The sequence below is a fragment of the Dinoponera quadriceps genome, unplaced genomic scaffold (assembly GCF_001313825.1).
Source record: "Dinoponera quadriceps isolate SergipeBrazil2010 unplaced genomic scaffold, ASM131382v1 scaffold278, whole genome shotgun sequence".
In the NCBI taxonomy this organism is placed as follows: Eukaryota; Metazoa; Arthropoda; class Insecta; order Hymenoptera; family Formicidae; genus Dinoponera; species Dinoponera quadriceps.
In genome coordinates, this window is record NW_014554664.1 from 497,034 (window position 1) to 515,772 (window position 18,739).

At 41.6% G+C, this 18,739-nt stretch overlaps 1 protein-coding gene and 1 long non-coding RNA gene across 9 annotated transcripts in view; both read right to left on the bottom strand.

Moving 5' to 3' along the window:
- The window catches only part of LOC106740603 (four and a half LIM domains protein 2), a 214,291-nt gene that overhangs the window by 69,827 nt on the left and 125,725 nt on the right, over nucleotides 1–18,739 (bottom strand). Inside the window, exon 1 of one of the 7 annotated variants that reach the window (XM_014611798.1) lies at nucleotides 854–1,392. The exons of the other annotated variants lie outside the window; for them this stretch is intronic. Within the exon in view, the coding sequence (XP_014467284.1) occupies nucleotides 854–1,377 (524 nt within the window). The 5' untranslated portion in view covers nucleotides 1,378–1,392. Of the gene's footprint in view, nucleotides 1–853; nucleotides 1,393–18,739 lie in introns of those variants that run through there. 7 annotated transcript variants of the gene reach the window in all.
- Nucleotides 1,733–11,379, bottom strand: LOC106740605. Of its 2 annotated transcripts, none has more exons than XR_001374097.1 (3): nucleotides 11,178–11,379; nucleotides 2,351–2,494; nucleotides 1,733–2,049 (listed from the first exon to the last, which is right to left on the bottom strand). It is a non-coding gene; the product is annotated as an uncharacterized LOC106740605 (long non-coding RNA). The 2 variants fall into 2 exon arrangements; XR_001374096.1 differs by having other exon boundaries at nucleotides 2,351–2,528.

The window sequence follows — 18,739 nt, forward strand, 5'->3', positions numbered from 1 at the left end:
TCCAGCTAAGATTTCAAATTTCGTGTCTTCAACATTCAACGACGAATATTAGCCCTTCGTTCTTATTCGTTCTTACTGGTTGTCCAAAAAACAGTTAATAAACATTCTAGTTGCCTAACGAATGGGCGACCGGACGAATAGCGATCTCTTCGATCACGATATTCTCGCCTGCATAGAATATTCTAGCGCGCAAGCCTTATTTAAAGTGATATATGAGAAGGTACAGATATCTTTTATTGCCACCATCATCTATGACTGCATTGTGAAACAATGCGTGAACTTCAAATACCGATTAATGCATGAATTTCTTTAATTAATAACTAATAGCAAATAATAATAATAATTCATTAATATTTCTTTATTAATAATCCGTGAAAAAACTAATAAATTAAAGTTTTACTTTATTAATTAATGATAAAATTATAATTAGTACAATTTCATGAATTAATATAATAATTAATCAAAAATTCGAATGTTATTCGCAAAATCGTCAAGAAACTTTTTCTTACAGACTGGCTTAATCCACAAATATATAACAGGCGTTGTACCTACGACAGGTTCGAGGTTCGAGGTTCAACGTACCGATGTCTGTCGTTAGGTAGCCATCAGCTGCCATACACTTATAAATCGGTCCTGAGCAAAAAAATCCTCCACCATTTTGCCAAATGATACGATAAATTATTGAATCATTAACTAAAGAGATTCACGTGTCAGCCAGCATTTGAAGTTCGCGCGCCGCATTTCGCAGTGCATCGTGAGATAACGATGGGAACAAAAGAAGTCTGTATCTTACACACTACTTCAGCCTATTCCGCAGATTAGCGCGTTGCCGTGCGTCATCGCGCGTAATTACCTAACTATCAGCTCGAACAGCTCGAACTGGTCGAACACCTTGCAGTAGAGATGCAGCACTCGGACGCAGGCCCACTTCATGCCGGGCCAAGGTGCCAAGCTGAGGTCCAAGCCGTCTTCGAGAGGACACTTGCCGATCGCCATGCTGCGCCGCAACTCCGCCCCAGTGATGGTCGGGAAACGGTTTCTGCGGTCCAGCATCGGGTTCCGCTTGCGAGCGCCCGCGATCGTCACCGTCGTCGCCGTCATCGCACCGCAGCTCGGTATCATTCCGCGTTTGATCTCAGCGCCGGACAACGTGGGGTAACGATCACGGCGGTCCAGCGACGAGGTTTTCCGATAGAACTCCTTCTCCGATACGGAGGGGCACCTGATGCGGGGCTCGTGCAGCGGCGGGCTCATCGGCCGCTTCTTCGGTTCGGGTATGCGCACGCGGACGCCCTGCGGCTCGGCGCCCGGCGTCGCTACGCACGACACCCGCACCTCCATCTTCGGGACCTCCTGATTAGGCCCCTTCGGGCTCATCCTCGGGCCGGAGAGCCCCGACGACGACAGCAAGCTCGGCGTCGTGTGACGCCTACGCAATCGCTCGTTCAGGATGAACTGCTACTCGGCATCGCGCTTCTTCCAGTCGTTGCTGTCGCGGCCTATCGTTTTTCTTCTTACCTCCGTTCTCCTTCTCTTCCTATTTCTTTCTTTTTTCTTGTTCTTCCTCTTATTTTTCTCCTATTTCTTCTCTTTTCCCTCCCTTTTCTCTCTTCCTCCTCCCCTTTTCTTCTCCTCCTTTTCTTCTTCTTTTCGCTTCTCTTTCTTTCTTTCTTTCTTCTTCCCCTTTTTCTTTTCTTACGTTCTTCTTCTTCTTCTTCTTCTCTTTTTCCCTTCCTTTTCTTTCTTTTATTCTTCTTCTCGTTTTTCTTTTATCGCGTTTCTTCCTTTTTTTCTTCTTTGTTTTCTTCGGAACTAGCTTCCTTCCGTTAATTCGTTAAAAGGTTTATACTGTTTTCGTTGTAATAATAACAACGAATTTTGTTTTCGATAGCGAAAGAAGTCGCGCGCACTTGATCCGTCATTTAAGTCCCGAGGTTAACTTGCGGTTAATGTCACACGTGTCACAGCCAGGAGTTGGAGTCATTTCCGCAACGGACGATTATCAGGAGTGTCAGGATAACAGCACATTTGATAAGAACGAGTCAACAGCTGGAGAATAGAATATTTGATAATCTTAAACTTGACAACGTACTTTGCAAGCATTAACTCGTATTATTTTATATGGTCATTTCTCTTTTACATTATGTCATAATTGTTTTCTTGTTTTACATTTGCATTACATCCAAATAGGAAATTGTTTGTTTGTCGCAAGAATCATGCAAAAGATTGATCATTTCTCTATTAATTTTGACTGGCAGAAAATTACTGATTTGGATATTAATAAGAAAAACGAAATATCTTGTTAGATGATCTGAGGAAATTGTTAATTTTATTCATAAAAATTATTAACCTCTTCAGGGATGAGTTTATTTAAGTTGGAAGAAAACGATTTAACTTTAAAGTGGCGTATCTCATGTGAAGCAAGTTTCAAGTAACGACTATTGACACGGGGCTAAGAAGCATAGAAGCCAATGAGCGCCACGCGGGATGACAGCTGCCAATAATTATTTCGCCTTTCAGTCCTTAAACTTCAATTCTTAATTTCTCAAATCCACATATACATTCCGTGTGAAGAATTCCACTGTGAGAACACGCCTCAGCACACGTAAATATGGCCTGGAGCTTAATTCTTGAAAACGATTCTTTAAAGTTGATTGTATTTCCCTTGCAGTGCATCGATTAACCGATTCTAACGAAAGGAATAATCGGTTTTTATCAAATCGATTTTTATTAACGGAATCCTGAACGACGCGAGCGCATTCCCCATCCGCCGAGAGCGTCTCGCGCACGCGCGCGCGCGCGCAGATAATATCTGGTTTATCTCAGCGCGCTAAATGAGACGCGCGCGGCGGCAACATCGTTAACGCGAATCGCGCCGGCGTACGTACGCACATCGGCCGGCCACGTTGGTTTATAATTTAGGCAAATCGATATTCGCCGTTTATTTTACGATCGTGCGCGAGTGTGTGCCGGCTGTCTTCGCGGAAATAATTGCAGCGTGAGCACGCGCGCCGCGATGCACGACGACGAGCGACGATGAGCGGGACGGCCGCACGCGTACATATCGGCGAATTTATTTTCATTGCATCAAATCGCCGCGATTTCTTAGTCGTCCGGTTATTTATAGTGAGGGAGGATCGTCGGCCGCCTCGTTCTTCTTCCGTAACGCACAGGCGAAAAAGGACGCGGGGGCGCCGCCGACTTCAAAGACGAAAGCCGTCAGTCACGAGGCTAACCGACGGGCAAGTTAATAACTGCCCGTTTATTTGACATTTCGAGGGTGGCTTCGTTTGATCGATCTCATCCTTTCGTTCTCTCTCTTTTTCTGTATTGCGGAAACGCGTGCTTTTGGCTCGGCGGCCGCGTGAATTACACGCCGGAACCATCGCGGCGTGAATGATTCGTCAGTAAAAAATCCTGAGCGTCTAATTTTGTTTCTTTATGGTGCGCAGTGCTTTCGGCCCCGGTATTTTTAAACAGTCGATTTTTCGACTCTTTGACTCTTCGAATCGGAATATCTTTAAATTTATTATCTTTTAATTGTTTTCAAGTTTACCGTTCTCCTTCTCTCGATTCGCCTCTAAGAACAATCTGTGAAACATACTTCGTTTCATTATATATGTTATCGTACAAGTTGGGTGTTAATCTCACTTATTCTTATTGTCATTTCTTTTTATTTATTCTTTGAACATATATTTATTCTTAAATCATTATCTGTGTAAGATATTAAGATAAAATTAACAAAAAGGTATATACCTGACAAAATATTTCGTATTTTATACATCGGAATATATCAAAATCAAATAGAAAATATTTGGCAAAGTATTCACTTTCCCTTGACTTTATCTTAATATTTTTATACACAGATTGCGGCGAGGAGAACATATTTATGTAAAGAAAATATATGATTCAGTTTAATGAAATTCTTTGATCCCATGTATTCGGGCAGTACTGGAAAGTTTAGGCGTCCGGATACCCAAATATAGAAATATCCGGGTTATATTGATAGCACTAATACACGTAACACATCGAGCACTGATGCCAGATTACTTCGAATGAATCTCGAGAACACGCGCCGTCAGTCTGTCGAGTGATCTCTCTCGATCGATAAGTGTAATTGATCCTGCCTTCCGCCGCGAATATAGAGGAACGTTTTCGTGATTATACGTCGGCTCCTTAGACTTATATTAACGCTAAAAATATCGAGCGGCCACATTTGTTATTTGTTTGTTTGTTATTTATTAATATCTTATACGAATAAAATTGATGCTTCGTATTGGCGTTGTGTATCAGCACCAATATAATTGGAATTCATATTCTTTTGTTTAATAGCGATATTAAAACAATTGAATCTGATATTGAGAATTAAGAAGATTTATTTCTATTAGACCGGTGTTGTTGACGCAACATTATTTTCCCGTTTAATTTTTTAAATGAAAATAGGATTCGGAAGTCTTCTGACTCCTTATTAATTATTTCTTTTATTTATATGAAACGATTAGTTTCTCAACATTTCGTTTTTATAAAAATCTATTTAAATACTGTCAAGTATCAAGCAATAAGGAATGACTAAATTTCTTCACAACAATACTGTTAAATCGGAAAAAATTTTCTATTGATAAAATTTTTTTTATCAATAAGAAATTCTTTTCTATTAATAAGAAATATGTGCGTTGACGATTTCGATTCTTCGTTTGTATTAGAGCAGAAGTATTAATTGATATAAATTGCTGAATATTTTCGAACAAAACGTTAAGATACTTATAACACGTTAAAATAGATAAATATTTTATCGTAATTTTTTTTATTTTATTAATTAGCCTTTCTCAGTTGTGATATATTTCTTTGTGTTTTAATGCTTTTATTTGGACACACACATGAAAATAAATAAAATCTTATGTGTATTACCATTCTACTTGAATGAGGAGCAACTTGCTACTTCGCTAATTGTCGATTGTTGATCATATATATTTTTACAATTGAAAATATCTTTCCTCATTATTAACATTTAATTTTTATTTTTCCTATCATTGAACAAATATACTGTGTCTCAAATCGTTCTCGGTTCCCGTGGTATGCATGTAAAAACGAATGAAACTGAGACGGTCTATTCTTCCTCGTGCGCTCATTAGCTTAGACAAAATAATTAATTCCTCACTAACTATTGTAAATTTTGCAAAATGATACACGATTTTTCTGCTCAGTTTCACCCGTTTTATCTGCACACTATGAAAACCGAGGTTTTGGACTGTATATTTCTTTATATTACAAAATTTTGGTGAGATATCAAGCGTGTCTGTTTCAAAAATAGTCGCTTGATCTTTTCGGCGAGTAAGAAATGTTAGTGCTACTATTGAGAGAATAATCTCAGAGTGCGGTACACTGTCGGACCGGCGAATTATCCTGATAAACGTGACAGTGAAGATAGCGCAACGAGATAGAACGTATTAGGCTCTTCGTATCGACGTCCGAATTCCGGTTCGTTCAATAAAGCAACAACGAATATTTGTCGACTCCAAGAATGGACATTTTTCCGAACGTCACAATACAAGCCTTTCGCAAAGGATTAAATTATTTGTGCAAATTTATTGCAAATTTATGAGAAGAAACACGTGCATAACCGCGTGTCCAAAATAGCGCAACGAAAGAGCATATTCCATTCTTCGTATAATGCAAAAAGTTCGAATAAAAGGAAGCAAGAGTTTCACGCAAATTTCGTTGCACTAACTGCATCTGAGTCGAGTGAAACTCGAGTCAGATCAACAAACTGATGTGGGAATTTGAACTAATACACAATTTAGTCGACAATAAAAGGTCAACGAAACTGAAATATACATGGAGAAAAATAATTCAGAGAGACAGCAAATTTAATGCAGTCTTGGCGAATAAATAAATATACAGGGTGTTTCTTAAATACCAAAAGTAACATTTAAGGGATTGATTTTTGAGATCATTTTATGAAGAAATGAACACATGAAATGTCCACAATAAATGAACTTTTCTTTGTAAAACGATTTTAAAAATCAATTCCTAAAATGTTAGATAGAACTTAAGGAACACTTTGTATATTTATTTATCTGCTATTGCAGCACAAAATTTGCTGTCCCTCTAAATTATTTTCCTTCGTGTACGTTTCAGTTTCGTTTACTTTCCGATATGTTTGTATGATATAAGTGTTCTTTCAGTTATCAAAAAGTTGATTTAATTGCATAATACAAAAAATATTACCTTCTGTGGAAAGTTGTGTAAATCAGACAATAAATATATGACGATAAATAAACGTGTTGGTTGAGCTTTATGATTGATTTGAATCTCTTTCGTATAAATCTCTTTGTTACAATTCGATATTAATAAATATTCTGTCGGAAACTGTATAATAAGAATAATTCTACTTTTAATAGAATATTAAGTAAATTAAATCAATTAAATGATAAATATGTTGTTAATAATGAGTTTCAGTTTTGCGGTCGCTTAACTGAGTTAAATCTTTAGCTTGGCATTTAGTTTAACATAAACGAGATATTTGCGAAACGTCAAAATTTCGCTGCGAGAATTCAGGTTAGTTAGCTATATGGAGCACTGAAATTAAGTCCGTTTCACTTGATTAGAGTTCCGACTGGTCTTTCTTTATGGTGCTCCTAATCCGAACTCTGGTTCGTCCAATAAAGCAATAAAGCAACAGTGAACGAGCCCGATAATGAGACTTCCTCGAACGTTACGTTACGAGCGTTTATTTTGCCCCGTGAAAGGTTAATCCTTCGAAACCTAATTTCTCAGAGCGCGTACGGCCCGTGTACCCTGGATTTCTAAGTAAAAAATAACACACTTTTAAATCTCTTTTTTACATATATTATTTCGTGAATCATTGGAGTTTAATGTCAAAGCGCAATCTTTACACAAGAATTAATGAAATTTCTGTGAATTATACATATTCCAAGGAACGACCGCGATATTGACGAGTGCTGTCGAACGTGCGTGCTTCGATCTAACGATTTGATCGCAGAGGTGCGATCTCTCCCCTCTTCCCCCCCCCCTCCTCTCACTCTCGCTTTCTCTCTTCCCTGATACTGATATTTCACGTGAGTCACGGGATTGGATTAATACGAATCGCTATTTTTGCCGTTGCGATTCCGCGGTGCGCTGGATACGTGCTGAATAAAACATGCCGGTGGACGGTACGGCCGCGTCGTCGGGAGTTGTGTAAAGAGAGGATTGACGTAAGTCAGAAGAGAAGGCGGCGACCGTGGCAACGACGAAGGGAGGGAGCGAGAGGACGCGGGCGGCGATGAAATTAATGGATTACCGTAATCGAGAGCAATGCCATTTCTCTCTCTCTCTCCCTCTGGCCCCTTCCTTCTCTCTCGAGCGACATCGCGCGCTTTTCTATCTCGGAAACGGCTCTACCTGGAAGGCGCGGCTATTTCGTCGTCAGGTGAATCATCGCGAGGGGGTAGAGAGAGGGAGAGAGGGTGGCCCGTTAGTCAGTCACAGATTTGGTCTGCCAAGAGCAAAATCTAAAACTAGGACCTCCTCCCCGCGCGAATCTTGACATACACTGTGCGAACAATAATCGTCATTATGCTTGTCCGCGAAGCGCTGCCGAAAACGCTGCCGACACGCGCGCGGTACGTCGCGGTGCGTACGCGGCGCGGAAACGACTCGTGCGACTTCCGTTCCTCGAAATTTACAGTCGTGAGAGGAGCGCGTTTAAGATCGCACGTTAATAAATTTCCATTAAATATTCGACTTCTCGGAGATTCGCGTTGCCAAAATGCTCCCACGAGAAGCTTCCTCTCTTTTTCTCTCTCTTTTTCTCTCTCTTTTTTTCTCTCTCTCTCTCTCTCTCTCTTTAAGCGAATAGAAAATGCGAAATTGAAATATTGAGACTCGTATCATCTATAATATCAATGCGTTTTTCATTATCACGATTAATAGCGATCGAAAGATTGATCGGAACACCTCGTGCTTCCGTTTGGATTCCACATCGCGGTTTGTAAAATCATCATCGACACACATTTTGCATTAACGAGTGCGCTCTTATCAGGTTTATCACTACCTCAGAATTTAAACTGATTCGAATGAACGAAAGACAATCGATGCGTCCCAGACTTCCTTCGCATCGAATTTTAACCGACGATCGGCTCGAGAAGGAAATAAATTACCGAGGAAATCCAAAAATGTGGGAAACGCGCGCCAGGTGTGACGCGTCGACCGCGTGTGACAGATGAGACGAGTTAGCGCGGGGTTAAACTGAGCAAATAGTGCGGACGAAAAGAAAAGACTCTCCCCTCCCCCCTCTATTCCGCGCGCGCGCGCGGTATTATGGATCCTCGTGGATCGCGAGCTGGTAGATCGCATAGTAAGTAAATCGCTCGGCCGTACCGATGACAGGTGTCACGCGGAAGAAGGAAGACGCCCGGAAGCTTTCGGCTTACCACAACATTCGAGCCGACGCGCCGACGAGCCGGTCGGGAATCGGAGAAGCCGCGGCGGCTAATAGCTATTAATTAGATAAATGCAGGCTATATTAAGCGACGGTAACAGCGCTCGTCGGAAATAGCCGCGATAACGCACGATACAACGAGCATGGCTCGTCTCGTCTCCCCTCCCTTCCTCTCGTCGCGTTGCGTCTCGTCTCGCGCCAAAATCCTTCTCGTGAAATCGAAAAATTATAACAGGTCTCGCGCTACACGCTGATCGGCTGTGTTTTTGTCCCCCCATCCCCTATCGCAGATCATAGATCGGTGCAAAAGTTTCGCTAAAGGAAATAAAAAAAAAGGAAGTTACCGAATTTAAAAGTAACAATTTTTACGTATAGAATGAGAATCAAAGCAGCGAAAACTCATACACGAGTTGAAATTTTAGTCTTATTCCAAGTCTAATTTAATTCTACATTAAACGTTCAAAGGTTTTCTATGGTAATCCTTTGGTGTTACGAGTGAGAAAGTTATTGCCGTTTTCTCCACTTGAAGACTTAATGTAGAACTAAAATTTATATTCTAGAAGACTAAGTTTCATTTGAGCATTAAAGAAGTATTTATTGCACGTCTTTGACGCTGCAAGTGGGAATTTATTTCTGTTCTCTCCGCTTGAAGAGTTAATGTACGCGTAAAAAAAATGTGCATTGACCAGAAAGGCAAGACTTTTTTCCGCAAATAGAATTAAAAATTTCGATTTGGTTACTGTCTGACCGACCGCGTCTTTTTTTCTGTGGTTGTGCTAAATTACGGTGTAAAAGATACGTTGCAATTATCAAATAAAATTAAAGAAAGAGGTTTCAAGTTTCTTTATCAAGTTTTTTTAGTTTGTATAATAAAAAAAAAAGAATCAGTATATCGAGATATAATACAAAAAAACTCTCGTCTTGTCGCATTTTTTCACTTCACGTATTAAGTCGGTACAAAAGATCGTAACATCTGTTAAATAAAATTATTCGGATTTAAAATATTTTCAATTCGAGGTATTGATAATAAACAATTAATAATTGTCATAAGTAAAATAAACGGTGTTTAAACATTACGTTGGAGTAAAATATGTCGCATTTTTCCAGGAATATTAAATGCACAATTACTCAACGTCGAAGTTTACTCACACCATTACTCAATGTCGAACTGTTGTAAATAAAATAAACAACGTGAACTCGACATCTTTACAGATATCTAGCAGACCTTCCTGCTTTCTCTTTTTAATACCTGATCGTTAACTTGTCACAAGTTAAAATTTACTAGAAGAACGACCAATTTCCTATACTAACCTAATATTAAGTACTGCAAACAGAAGTAATTACTTCTGCAATTGCGCAACGGCATGTGAAATCGGGGGGTGGTCGTGACGGCAGATTGAACACTACGCTGCTTCGTCTCCTATTATGTAATTGATATTTGTTAATTTCTTTTTTATGATGCTTCTATTTTATTAATCTTCCTAACATTTTGACGGTCGCACTTATCACGGGAAAATTTCGGCTCGCTGTCGACGGACACCGAAAGCTCGCTTAGATATCTCGCTTAGGTGTCTGAAGAGAAGGGCCTCTTTGCGTATGAATTTGTAAGTTTACTTTTGACCTCCCATAATAACACAATTATTATTGACAAGAATTTCTTTATAACGCGATGACTGCTAGCTGGAACGAAATCACGTGTACAGTGGCTGTCAAAGTGTTGACACCGCGGGACATTGCAGCGTGGTGCCCGCCCGCTCGACACGATTATTCCGATTCGTCTCTGTTCTTTATCCGGACAGACAGGTGCGACGAAACTGTTCTCCCAATTTGGTTCGGGAAATAAGGGGTTGAAATAGGTACCGAACGAGAGATCTCGTTGAGCCGAAAACAAACATATAAGTTTCGTCTTGCACCTCCAATTGCCGCTGCAAAGTTACAGAGTTCCAAATGTTCCAAATTCAAGACAGTTTTTAATTTCAAGAATATGAAAACATCGGAGTTTTGCGGCGCGCGAGGAATCGCTTTGGAAGCTTGCGACTTCTGCTTTAATACGAAAGAAAGTACCGTCGCAATTCACTCGAGACAATGTGCGTGATGCAAAATGAAAATCCGAAAGTGATTCTTCGTAAATTTGTTAATGCATGAACATAACAACGACAAATTTGCACCGTTATACGGTGTAAATTCAATAATCAAATCAATACGGCATAATTGCTCCTCGAGTCTAACGGAAGAATTGTAAAACGTCTAACACGGTTAAATGCGTTTGTCAATGCAAACGCAACGTTAAACACAACGAAAGAAGTTGTCAAGTTTCCGTTATCGAGCGATCGTTGGAATCTATCCGGGCATTTGCTCCGTAATTTTACGCGACGGACGGGCCGCGTTGCTCGTCCGGCCATCCACGTGTTGCGCGAAACGTCACGACATTCCCTCCTCCTTGAGATAATCGCTTCTCGGAAAGCGCCACGCTTTTCCCCAATTTCCAATTTACACATTGCCGGGGAACATCGCTGTCACAGAGCGGTATCGGTGAACCGATATCAGTGAAAAGGAGAGAAGAAGCGGATGTGTTCCGCTGCGGCAACAGGCTGACGCCTGTCTCGTGGCGCGCTCTCGCCTTGGACGTGATTAACTCTTTTTTCCTCTCCGCGAACGAGCGACTCGAGAGAGAAAATAAAGAGAGAGAGAGAGAGAGAGACACACTGACACAGTGTCGCGTAATTATACACACGCGACGATAACACCGTTCCGGCGTTCCCCGGCTATCCCCGGCCACTGATAAACCCCGCGGATGCCGAAACGGCCGCACGTTCACCGCTTGTCGTCGCCGCCCCGAGAGCGAGCTGCGAGCAAACACGATCGGCGAGAATCGGCGGGCCGCCGGTTCGACGCGGAATTACACGCGACACGCGTAGAAGAGTGCATCCGCAGGAGGAGCGTACTTCAAACTGGCGCCACGCGGTTACACGGACGACGACGTCGGCGGTAGGTGTGTACCTATAGTTAATACCGGGTGGCCGCGAGAGAAACAGCGCGCGCAGGCGCGACTCCGCTCTCGTCAGCCGGCTTGTCAGCCGGCCGCAAGCTCTCTCGGTGGAAGCTCCCGTCCCAGGCGAGCTCGCGAGGTTCTCGCGCGCGGGTAAGACGCGCGAATGAGAGGCGGTTTGTCCGATGACATTCGCGCGTCATCGTCGTCTTCGAGAGCGGAGTGGAGCGAAAGGGAATCTCGCGCAATGACGATGCAATGTTCCACCGCGTTCTTCTTCTCCTTGTAACCCGGAAACCGTTTCTTCTCGCCTCGATCTCGCCGGTGATCGAACGGTGGACGCGTTCGACGCGTAGCGCGGGAAATCGACGGGAGGGGGAGGAGCTTTACGATTGTCACGACGCGCGGGGAATTGTAGTTCGAGAGAGAGAGAGAGGACACGTCGCTTTTCGGATGACTAATCGCGTATGAGTGGGATTATTTTCCGTCGAGCCGCGGCAGTCACGGTCAAGTAAGAATTGAAAGGACGGTCTGATCAAGTCGCAGCGGCGCTCCGACGGGTCTAATCTCGACGTTGCGTTTTTGGTTTCGGCTGGCTCTGTTCACCATTTTTTATATGTCGAGCTTTCGAGCTTATACGCTGAGACGGGTTTTCTTTTTCTGTAAAGTTTACCGACAAACGCGGGGGAAATGGATTTTCGTCCGTGTTTTTTATTTGACGGTCGCGAATCACGGTTGTGCGGAGGATTCTGGAAAAAATATATCTTGCGGTGCAAACCAATGTGCAATGATTCTTCCTGAAGGATTGATATTAGGATGCAAAAGGCTTGTATTTGTCAAATACGTATTTGTATTTTGCCTATAAAATAATACACAGCGAGTCAGTATTTTTTTCAAATAACCAACAAACTATTTTTTTTTTGTTTTTAATATTCGTATCAGTGATCTTTTATGAATTAGAGTTTAACGGGAACACAACCAATCTCGGCATCGAATACTTAATTCTTTACATATAATGTGCAATAGTAATAATGATAATAACAAATATTGATAAAATAATAGCTATTAACGCTTTGTACATATCTCTAAAACTCATGTGAGTTAGAGAATAAAAGATTAGAAACGATTATTTTCTCTACTACACAAAAATCGTCGTTACATCATATTTTCGCTATCAACCATCCCATCATTCCTATATACAACTTTGTCGCATTTGTTCTCTAACTTCCATAATTTCGAATTTATTTAAAACACTAATTGTTGAGATACCAATTGTAATGAGTCCACAGTGGTTATAAATAAATAAATAAATAAATAAATAAACTAATAAATAAATAGTTTACATTTTTTTTTTTTTTAATATATGTTACTACCTTGTTCAGATATACTGTAATATTTAAGTAAATACAAATTATACGACATTGTCTGAAAGTGGTCAAATTTTCGCCTGTCGGCCGGAATGAAAGACCGATATAACCCGTATTGCCTGTAATAAGTCGGCGCAAGCTCCGAGCGATTGCGTTGAAACCGAAATCCATCGTTCGACGTACGCGGAAGAATTCCCGGCGACACAATTCCCGGTGCAATTTGCGTTGTAACAAGGATTGCGTTACAGTGTTACAATGTTTAGTACAGATTCCGATCAGTGCTAAAGTGTCGGGCGTATGAGCCGTCGTGTAAAATGACATTGCGGTATTTCGCTTTGTTCGTTAAGACTCAAATTGTCCGCGTGCGATCACATCGTAAAAACACTTTGGCAGCTTTCGATGACGGGAAATTTCGTGTTCTTCCTGGTTGCCGCGGGCGATCGGCGGAAAAGTCGCTTTCTATCTACCGTAGTTGCCGAATCGTTCGGGTGATCCGTCGAGTGGAAGAGACCGGGACGAGTTGTTGGCGTTAGAACTTTTCGAGCAGCCAATTGTTACGATTGTTGACCGCACAAAGATGAAGAAGACAGCTTTCTTTTGTGTTTTCGGTAAATCCAGGATTTCATCCAGTGCACGTTGAAGAATATTTCATTATTTAATATTATTTTGTAACGAATAAGGTTTACTGTTTTGCTTCGGAAATGTGCAAAAATAGATTTTCGATCATCTGAACATAGCGACGATTCGATTTGCACCAGCATAATTTAGATTTTCAAATTAGGATATTGTTCGGTCGCTTTCAACACTGTGCTGAAACTACATGTTTATCTTCAAAAGGATTTAATTGACAAGTTAGATTATTGAATATCGTACAAGAGCTCTCAGGTAACTTTAAATACGGTGGCATCTGCTCCATCCGCCCGTACATTTCATTTCAATCATTTTATCGATTTATTTATTCACTCGCACGTTAAAAATAAACGTTATCATTAAAAATTAATTTTATTCCGCAAAGTATCATATCACAATGCTACGGAAAATTTAATCCCAGTTAATGGAAAAAAAGAACACTTTATTTAAATTTATTTATCGTCGATAGGAAACGTTGACGTGAGATTTCGAGGCGCTCGAAAGTTCACCCGACTGCTCCAGAATCCGTACTTTACTCTTTTCTAATTAATGCAATATCCTTCCGACTTCGAGACTCGGGGAAAAGAGGAACATTTCGCGATTCCTCTTATTTTCATTTCTCTCGCGATAAACGGCGCCAACGAAACAGCGTAGCCGATCCCGTGCTTTGCGCGAACCCGCCCCGGCTTCCTCTTCGTTCTGAAGCGATGTGAAACGCCGACGAGAAGAGACTTCTGCGGTGCGCGCAAAATGCGCGTGCGATTTGCGCGTTCATTTCGCGAACACGCGAAGCGAGCCGCGCTCCAGCCGGTGTTTAACGCTTCAAATCGCGCTCGTCGCGCAACGCGTAAGTATATCCCGTGCGATGCTTCGCGCTCGTAGGAAAAGTGCAAGTGACTCGTTTACGGGCGGAGAACGCGCCGATGGAAACGGCAGGGCGCGGAATTACGGTAATCTGCGCCCGTGTGCACCGTTATTTACACGATTCCGCGCGCGAGTGTGCCCGGTCGTCTTAATGCACTCGCGAGCGGCTTTAATTATCGTCATTTCGCTAACACGACGCGAATCGTTTTTCGACGCGCGCGCGCGCGCGCGCCCGAAGAAAGATCGCAATTCGTGACGCGCCTCTCGCCGCCGTCACGCTTTAATCGTAAAGTCTTTTACTGCTTTTAAAGAGCGCGTAAAATACCGACGGTGTTCGGAGAGAGAGAGAGAGAGAGGGAGAGAGGGAGACGTTATCACGTCTCGCCGGAGGCGATCCGATCGAACAAGAAAAGGGGAGAAAAACTGTAACGGGTGAAAATTTTTATTAGAATTACCGTTAACGGGACGATGATAGCAATCCTCGCGAAGGAAACGCGCGTTTAACACGAATCAGGAGGGACACCCGAGATAGTTAATTGACAGGTGCGCGTTAATGAGCATATGTGCGCGCGCGCGCGTAATTATACGCAGCGCGATTATGCCAGGGCAGACCAGGCCGGACTTAGTACGTGTATATAACGCTCGAGCGAGCATCGAAATTGTTTCATTATCCATTTTGAGAGAGTGTCCGACGCGAATATCAAGATCACGATCGTCGCTGACGGCAAGCGTAATTCTGCCTCTCGCGGTTGCGTTTGTTCTTGTTTCTTACGGATTACGCAATGAATGTGGATTAGACGCGAATCTCTGCGATAAGCAGAAGGAGCGCCTCGAGTGACTCCTCGTCGTTATCCTTCGCGGTTTTAATCAAGACGGCTGGCGCTTTAACGTACGCTCTGTGAAAGCAGAGAAATCGAGTCGAAATTTTGGCGAAATCTTTAATTCCACAACGGTGGAGAAGCTGAGATAACAAAATAGGCTCGATTCTGATGGTATAATTGATTCCTACATTGACCATGATGATGTTCTTAAATGTCCACTTTCGCTGGTTTCAACGTCAAAATAGTCGTTTCGAATACTCGTATGAATTTAACAATCGAAATATCGAGAGCATTTATGTTTTGAAAATAACGTTCAGATTAAATCTGCAAAATCAAAGGTTCAAGAGAGAGAGAGAGAGAGAGGGAGAGAAAAGTTAATAAATGTAATATCGTCAAAGCAAGTACTTACTAGTCAATAAGTGATTTTACTTAAGTAGAAATCGTCAAGGTAGAAAAGCAACAGAATTTCAGGGAAATGGATCTTTATGGAATTGCAAATATCTTTCCCCCTCCCCCTTCCCGACGGGACTTGCGTGCTTGTGACCCCGCTGTCCCAGACATCCGGTAATCTTCGCGTCGCTGTACCTGTCGCGAGTTAATCGGATTCGCGTACGTGGAAGTCGCCGAGGAAGCCGCGCGAGTGACGGCCTTTTAGCGGGACGCTACATTGACTGCGCTCCCGTGACAAATGACGGTCGTGTCGCGAGCCACGTTCAAAAATCTGCGTCACACTCGGCGGGAGGACGTCCGCGGAGCATTTAATTCGTTCGGGTTTACGTAAGGAAACGCCGATGAGTAACTCGATGCGAACGCATTAAGCCACCCCACCAGGCCGGGCGCGGCCCGCATGCTGCTGCGTAGTTCCGCCACGAGCCCCTGACATAACTTGACAAGGTTTTGGCAGGCCCGGCTTTCCGACTAACGACGATCCTCTCTCCTCCGTTTCTATCTTTCTCTCCCGCCGGATGGATTGTAAACGCGGAGATACCGCTTTTGGACTTGAGCGCCGCCGGCCGAGCGGTAAGGCCGCGTGACGTGTGGATAATCGCTGATTATCCGTTCCGAAATAGAGAGAAAGTGAATCTTTCCGCGGCGATTTTGATGTCCCCCGGCAGGTGATGCTTAAGTTTGCTTAAGAGGGTATTTCTCGTTTGGAACGTTTCCTTTGATAGTTGAATTTTAGGAATTCTTTTTGGGGGGGAGGGTAAAACAATGAGACATACAGTTCTGAAGTTTTGCATAAAATACAGTGGAAGAAAGATTTGATGGTAAATACTAAAATTTGGTGAATATTTGCAGACCAAACACTTGATTATTGTGACCAAATGATTTAGTTCCATACACTTTATATACAATATTATGATTTCATATATTATATTATATATTTAGTATACGGAACTAAATTATCTGGTCGCAATAATCAAATATTTGATCGGCGAATATTCACCCAAATTTTCGCAGTTATTACCAAATCCTTCTTTCGATGTATTTACTTATGTTTCAGCTGCATATAGTTCTACGCATTAATATTAATTTCTACATATTAATATTAATAAAGTTATAAATAATTTCACTAGCACTGAACATGAAAAGCGATTGCCACAATTCCGTAGGTTATACTGGATGATTGTAGCGGCATTTAACATTCTGCAGCAAATTGTAGAGTTAACACATTAACCGCGCAACAATCATTAAACTACCGCACGTATTACATGTGTTACACCTGTACATTACCCTCTTTCAGGAGAAGAAAACGGAAGAAGAATTTATCTAAGAAATTCATTAAGAAATCCGTACACTAAAAAAAAAAATGCGGTTGGATTTACAAAATTGACGGTCACCCTCGTTCAAAAAAACGTTATGTTTATTGAATAAATTACATGTTAGCACAAGAATATGTCGCGTTGCTGACGAGATCGCAATCATTGAATCAATTGGTAACTCATTACAGGAATTATACAGGGTGTATCGAAATTAAATGTCAAAACTTCGGAAGCGTGTAGGGGATCGTTGAACAAAGACCAAAAGTTATTTAGAGATTTGCTCATTTTTGCTTCGTCCTGAAAGAAATCGTAAGAAAAGATCATTTCTCAAAGTTCACCAAATTAATATAATATAAATATATATATGATATATATTTACAATATTAAATATTAATAAAGATCAAATTAAATATTATTTATTAGCAAAACGTTATAATTTATCTAAGATGATAATTATTTCACAAACGTTTTTAACTAATGGATATTTGTTTATTTCCTAGATGTCGTAAATTAATATTGGAACCATTTTCACCAGAGGCATAGATATAAAAGAAAATGTTGGAAATACAAAAGCAAAATTATATATTAATCAAAGGACTTTCATAATAAAAAAGAAGCGTCCCATGAATAAAATACTAATAGCTTAATAGCTGAATTACAAGTTGATCGATTCGTAAATGTCAAAAGAAGAAGCAAGAAGGGATCCATCCTCCTTCTGTTTCGGAAGGTACATCAGACTTTACGAGAGGACTGGAGGTTCGGCCGCGTCGAAAATTTCCCGTTTTATCCAGTCTCTATGTCGGTTTGTTATCTTTCCGTTCGGTTCTTACCAAAAGGCACCGGGAAAATGACAAGAAGCTTCGACAGAAGCTTCGACAGAAGATCGAGGATCAAACCTCGACGTGGTGGACCGGCGAACCTTGGCAATGAGTCCGCGACTTATTCTGGTACGTATATATACGAGCGCGTAACATTTATCTTCCGAGACTTTGGCGTTGCCGAAGTATAGCGGGAAAACAGAGAAGAGGGTGGGCGGTCGGCTCTTCTCTGATGTGCTGCGATTTCGAATACGGCGGCGCGCGTGACTTTGTTGCAGTCGGCTCTCTCGTGGCTATCTCGGATAGCTGCTTAATTACTGATTAACCGCTCTACTTAACGGGGAACCGTGCAAACCGGCGCGCACTCCTGGTCTATTTTCGCCGGTGACTCATACGGAGACGCGTACTTGCTTTATATTGCGCGCATGGCACGTTCGTCGCGCATTTAAAACTGCGAGGACACGACCGATTCGGAAAGTGCGTTTCACAGCGACTTGAGCGCCAAGAATGGAGCCTCGATTGTGCTCCCCTACGACTTGCGTGCGAAAAGTGAGCGCGCAAGTTCCAATAGTCAGTGAATGCGCATGTTCTAATAGCCACATATCCAACATAGAATCCAGATCGTTCAATTTTTATAAGGGTACACGATGTTTGACGATCCAATTAATTGAAAGCTATATATAATTATTTGAAATGTAAAAATGTTATTATTGAAACAAGAGATACGAGAGACAGGTTGACACACGGAAGAAAAGTTCTCAAATTATTGAAAATACTTTTCAATCATTTAAAAGAAGCACGAGAAAATAAATCAATATCCGAGTAACCTATTTGTCTCGATTAATAAAATTCCCGAGTCAAGATTTGGATATGATTATCATGCGATTAAAATTCCAAACGTATATTTTGGTTCGGTTTGGACCTTTAAATGAATAAGGGTTTGGATCTGAGATGAATATTTGAGATTTGCTTTGTATATTTCTACTAATATGTATTATTAAAATTCGCGCACTTTAATTTCTAACTCGCTCAGGCCGTTGGCAA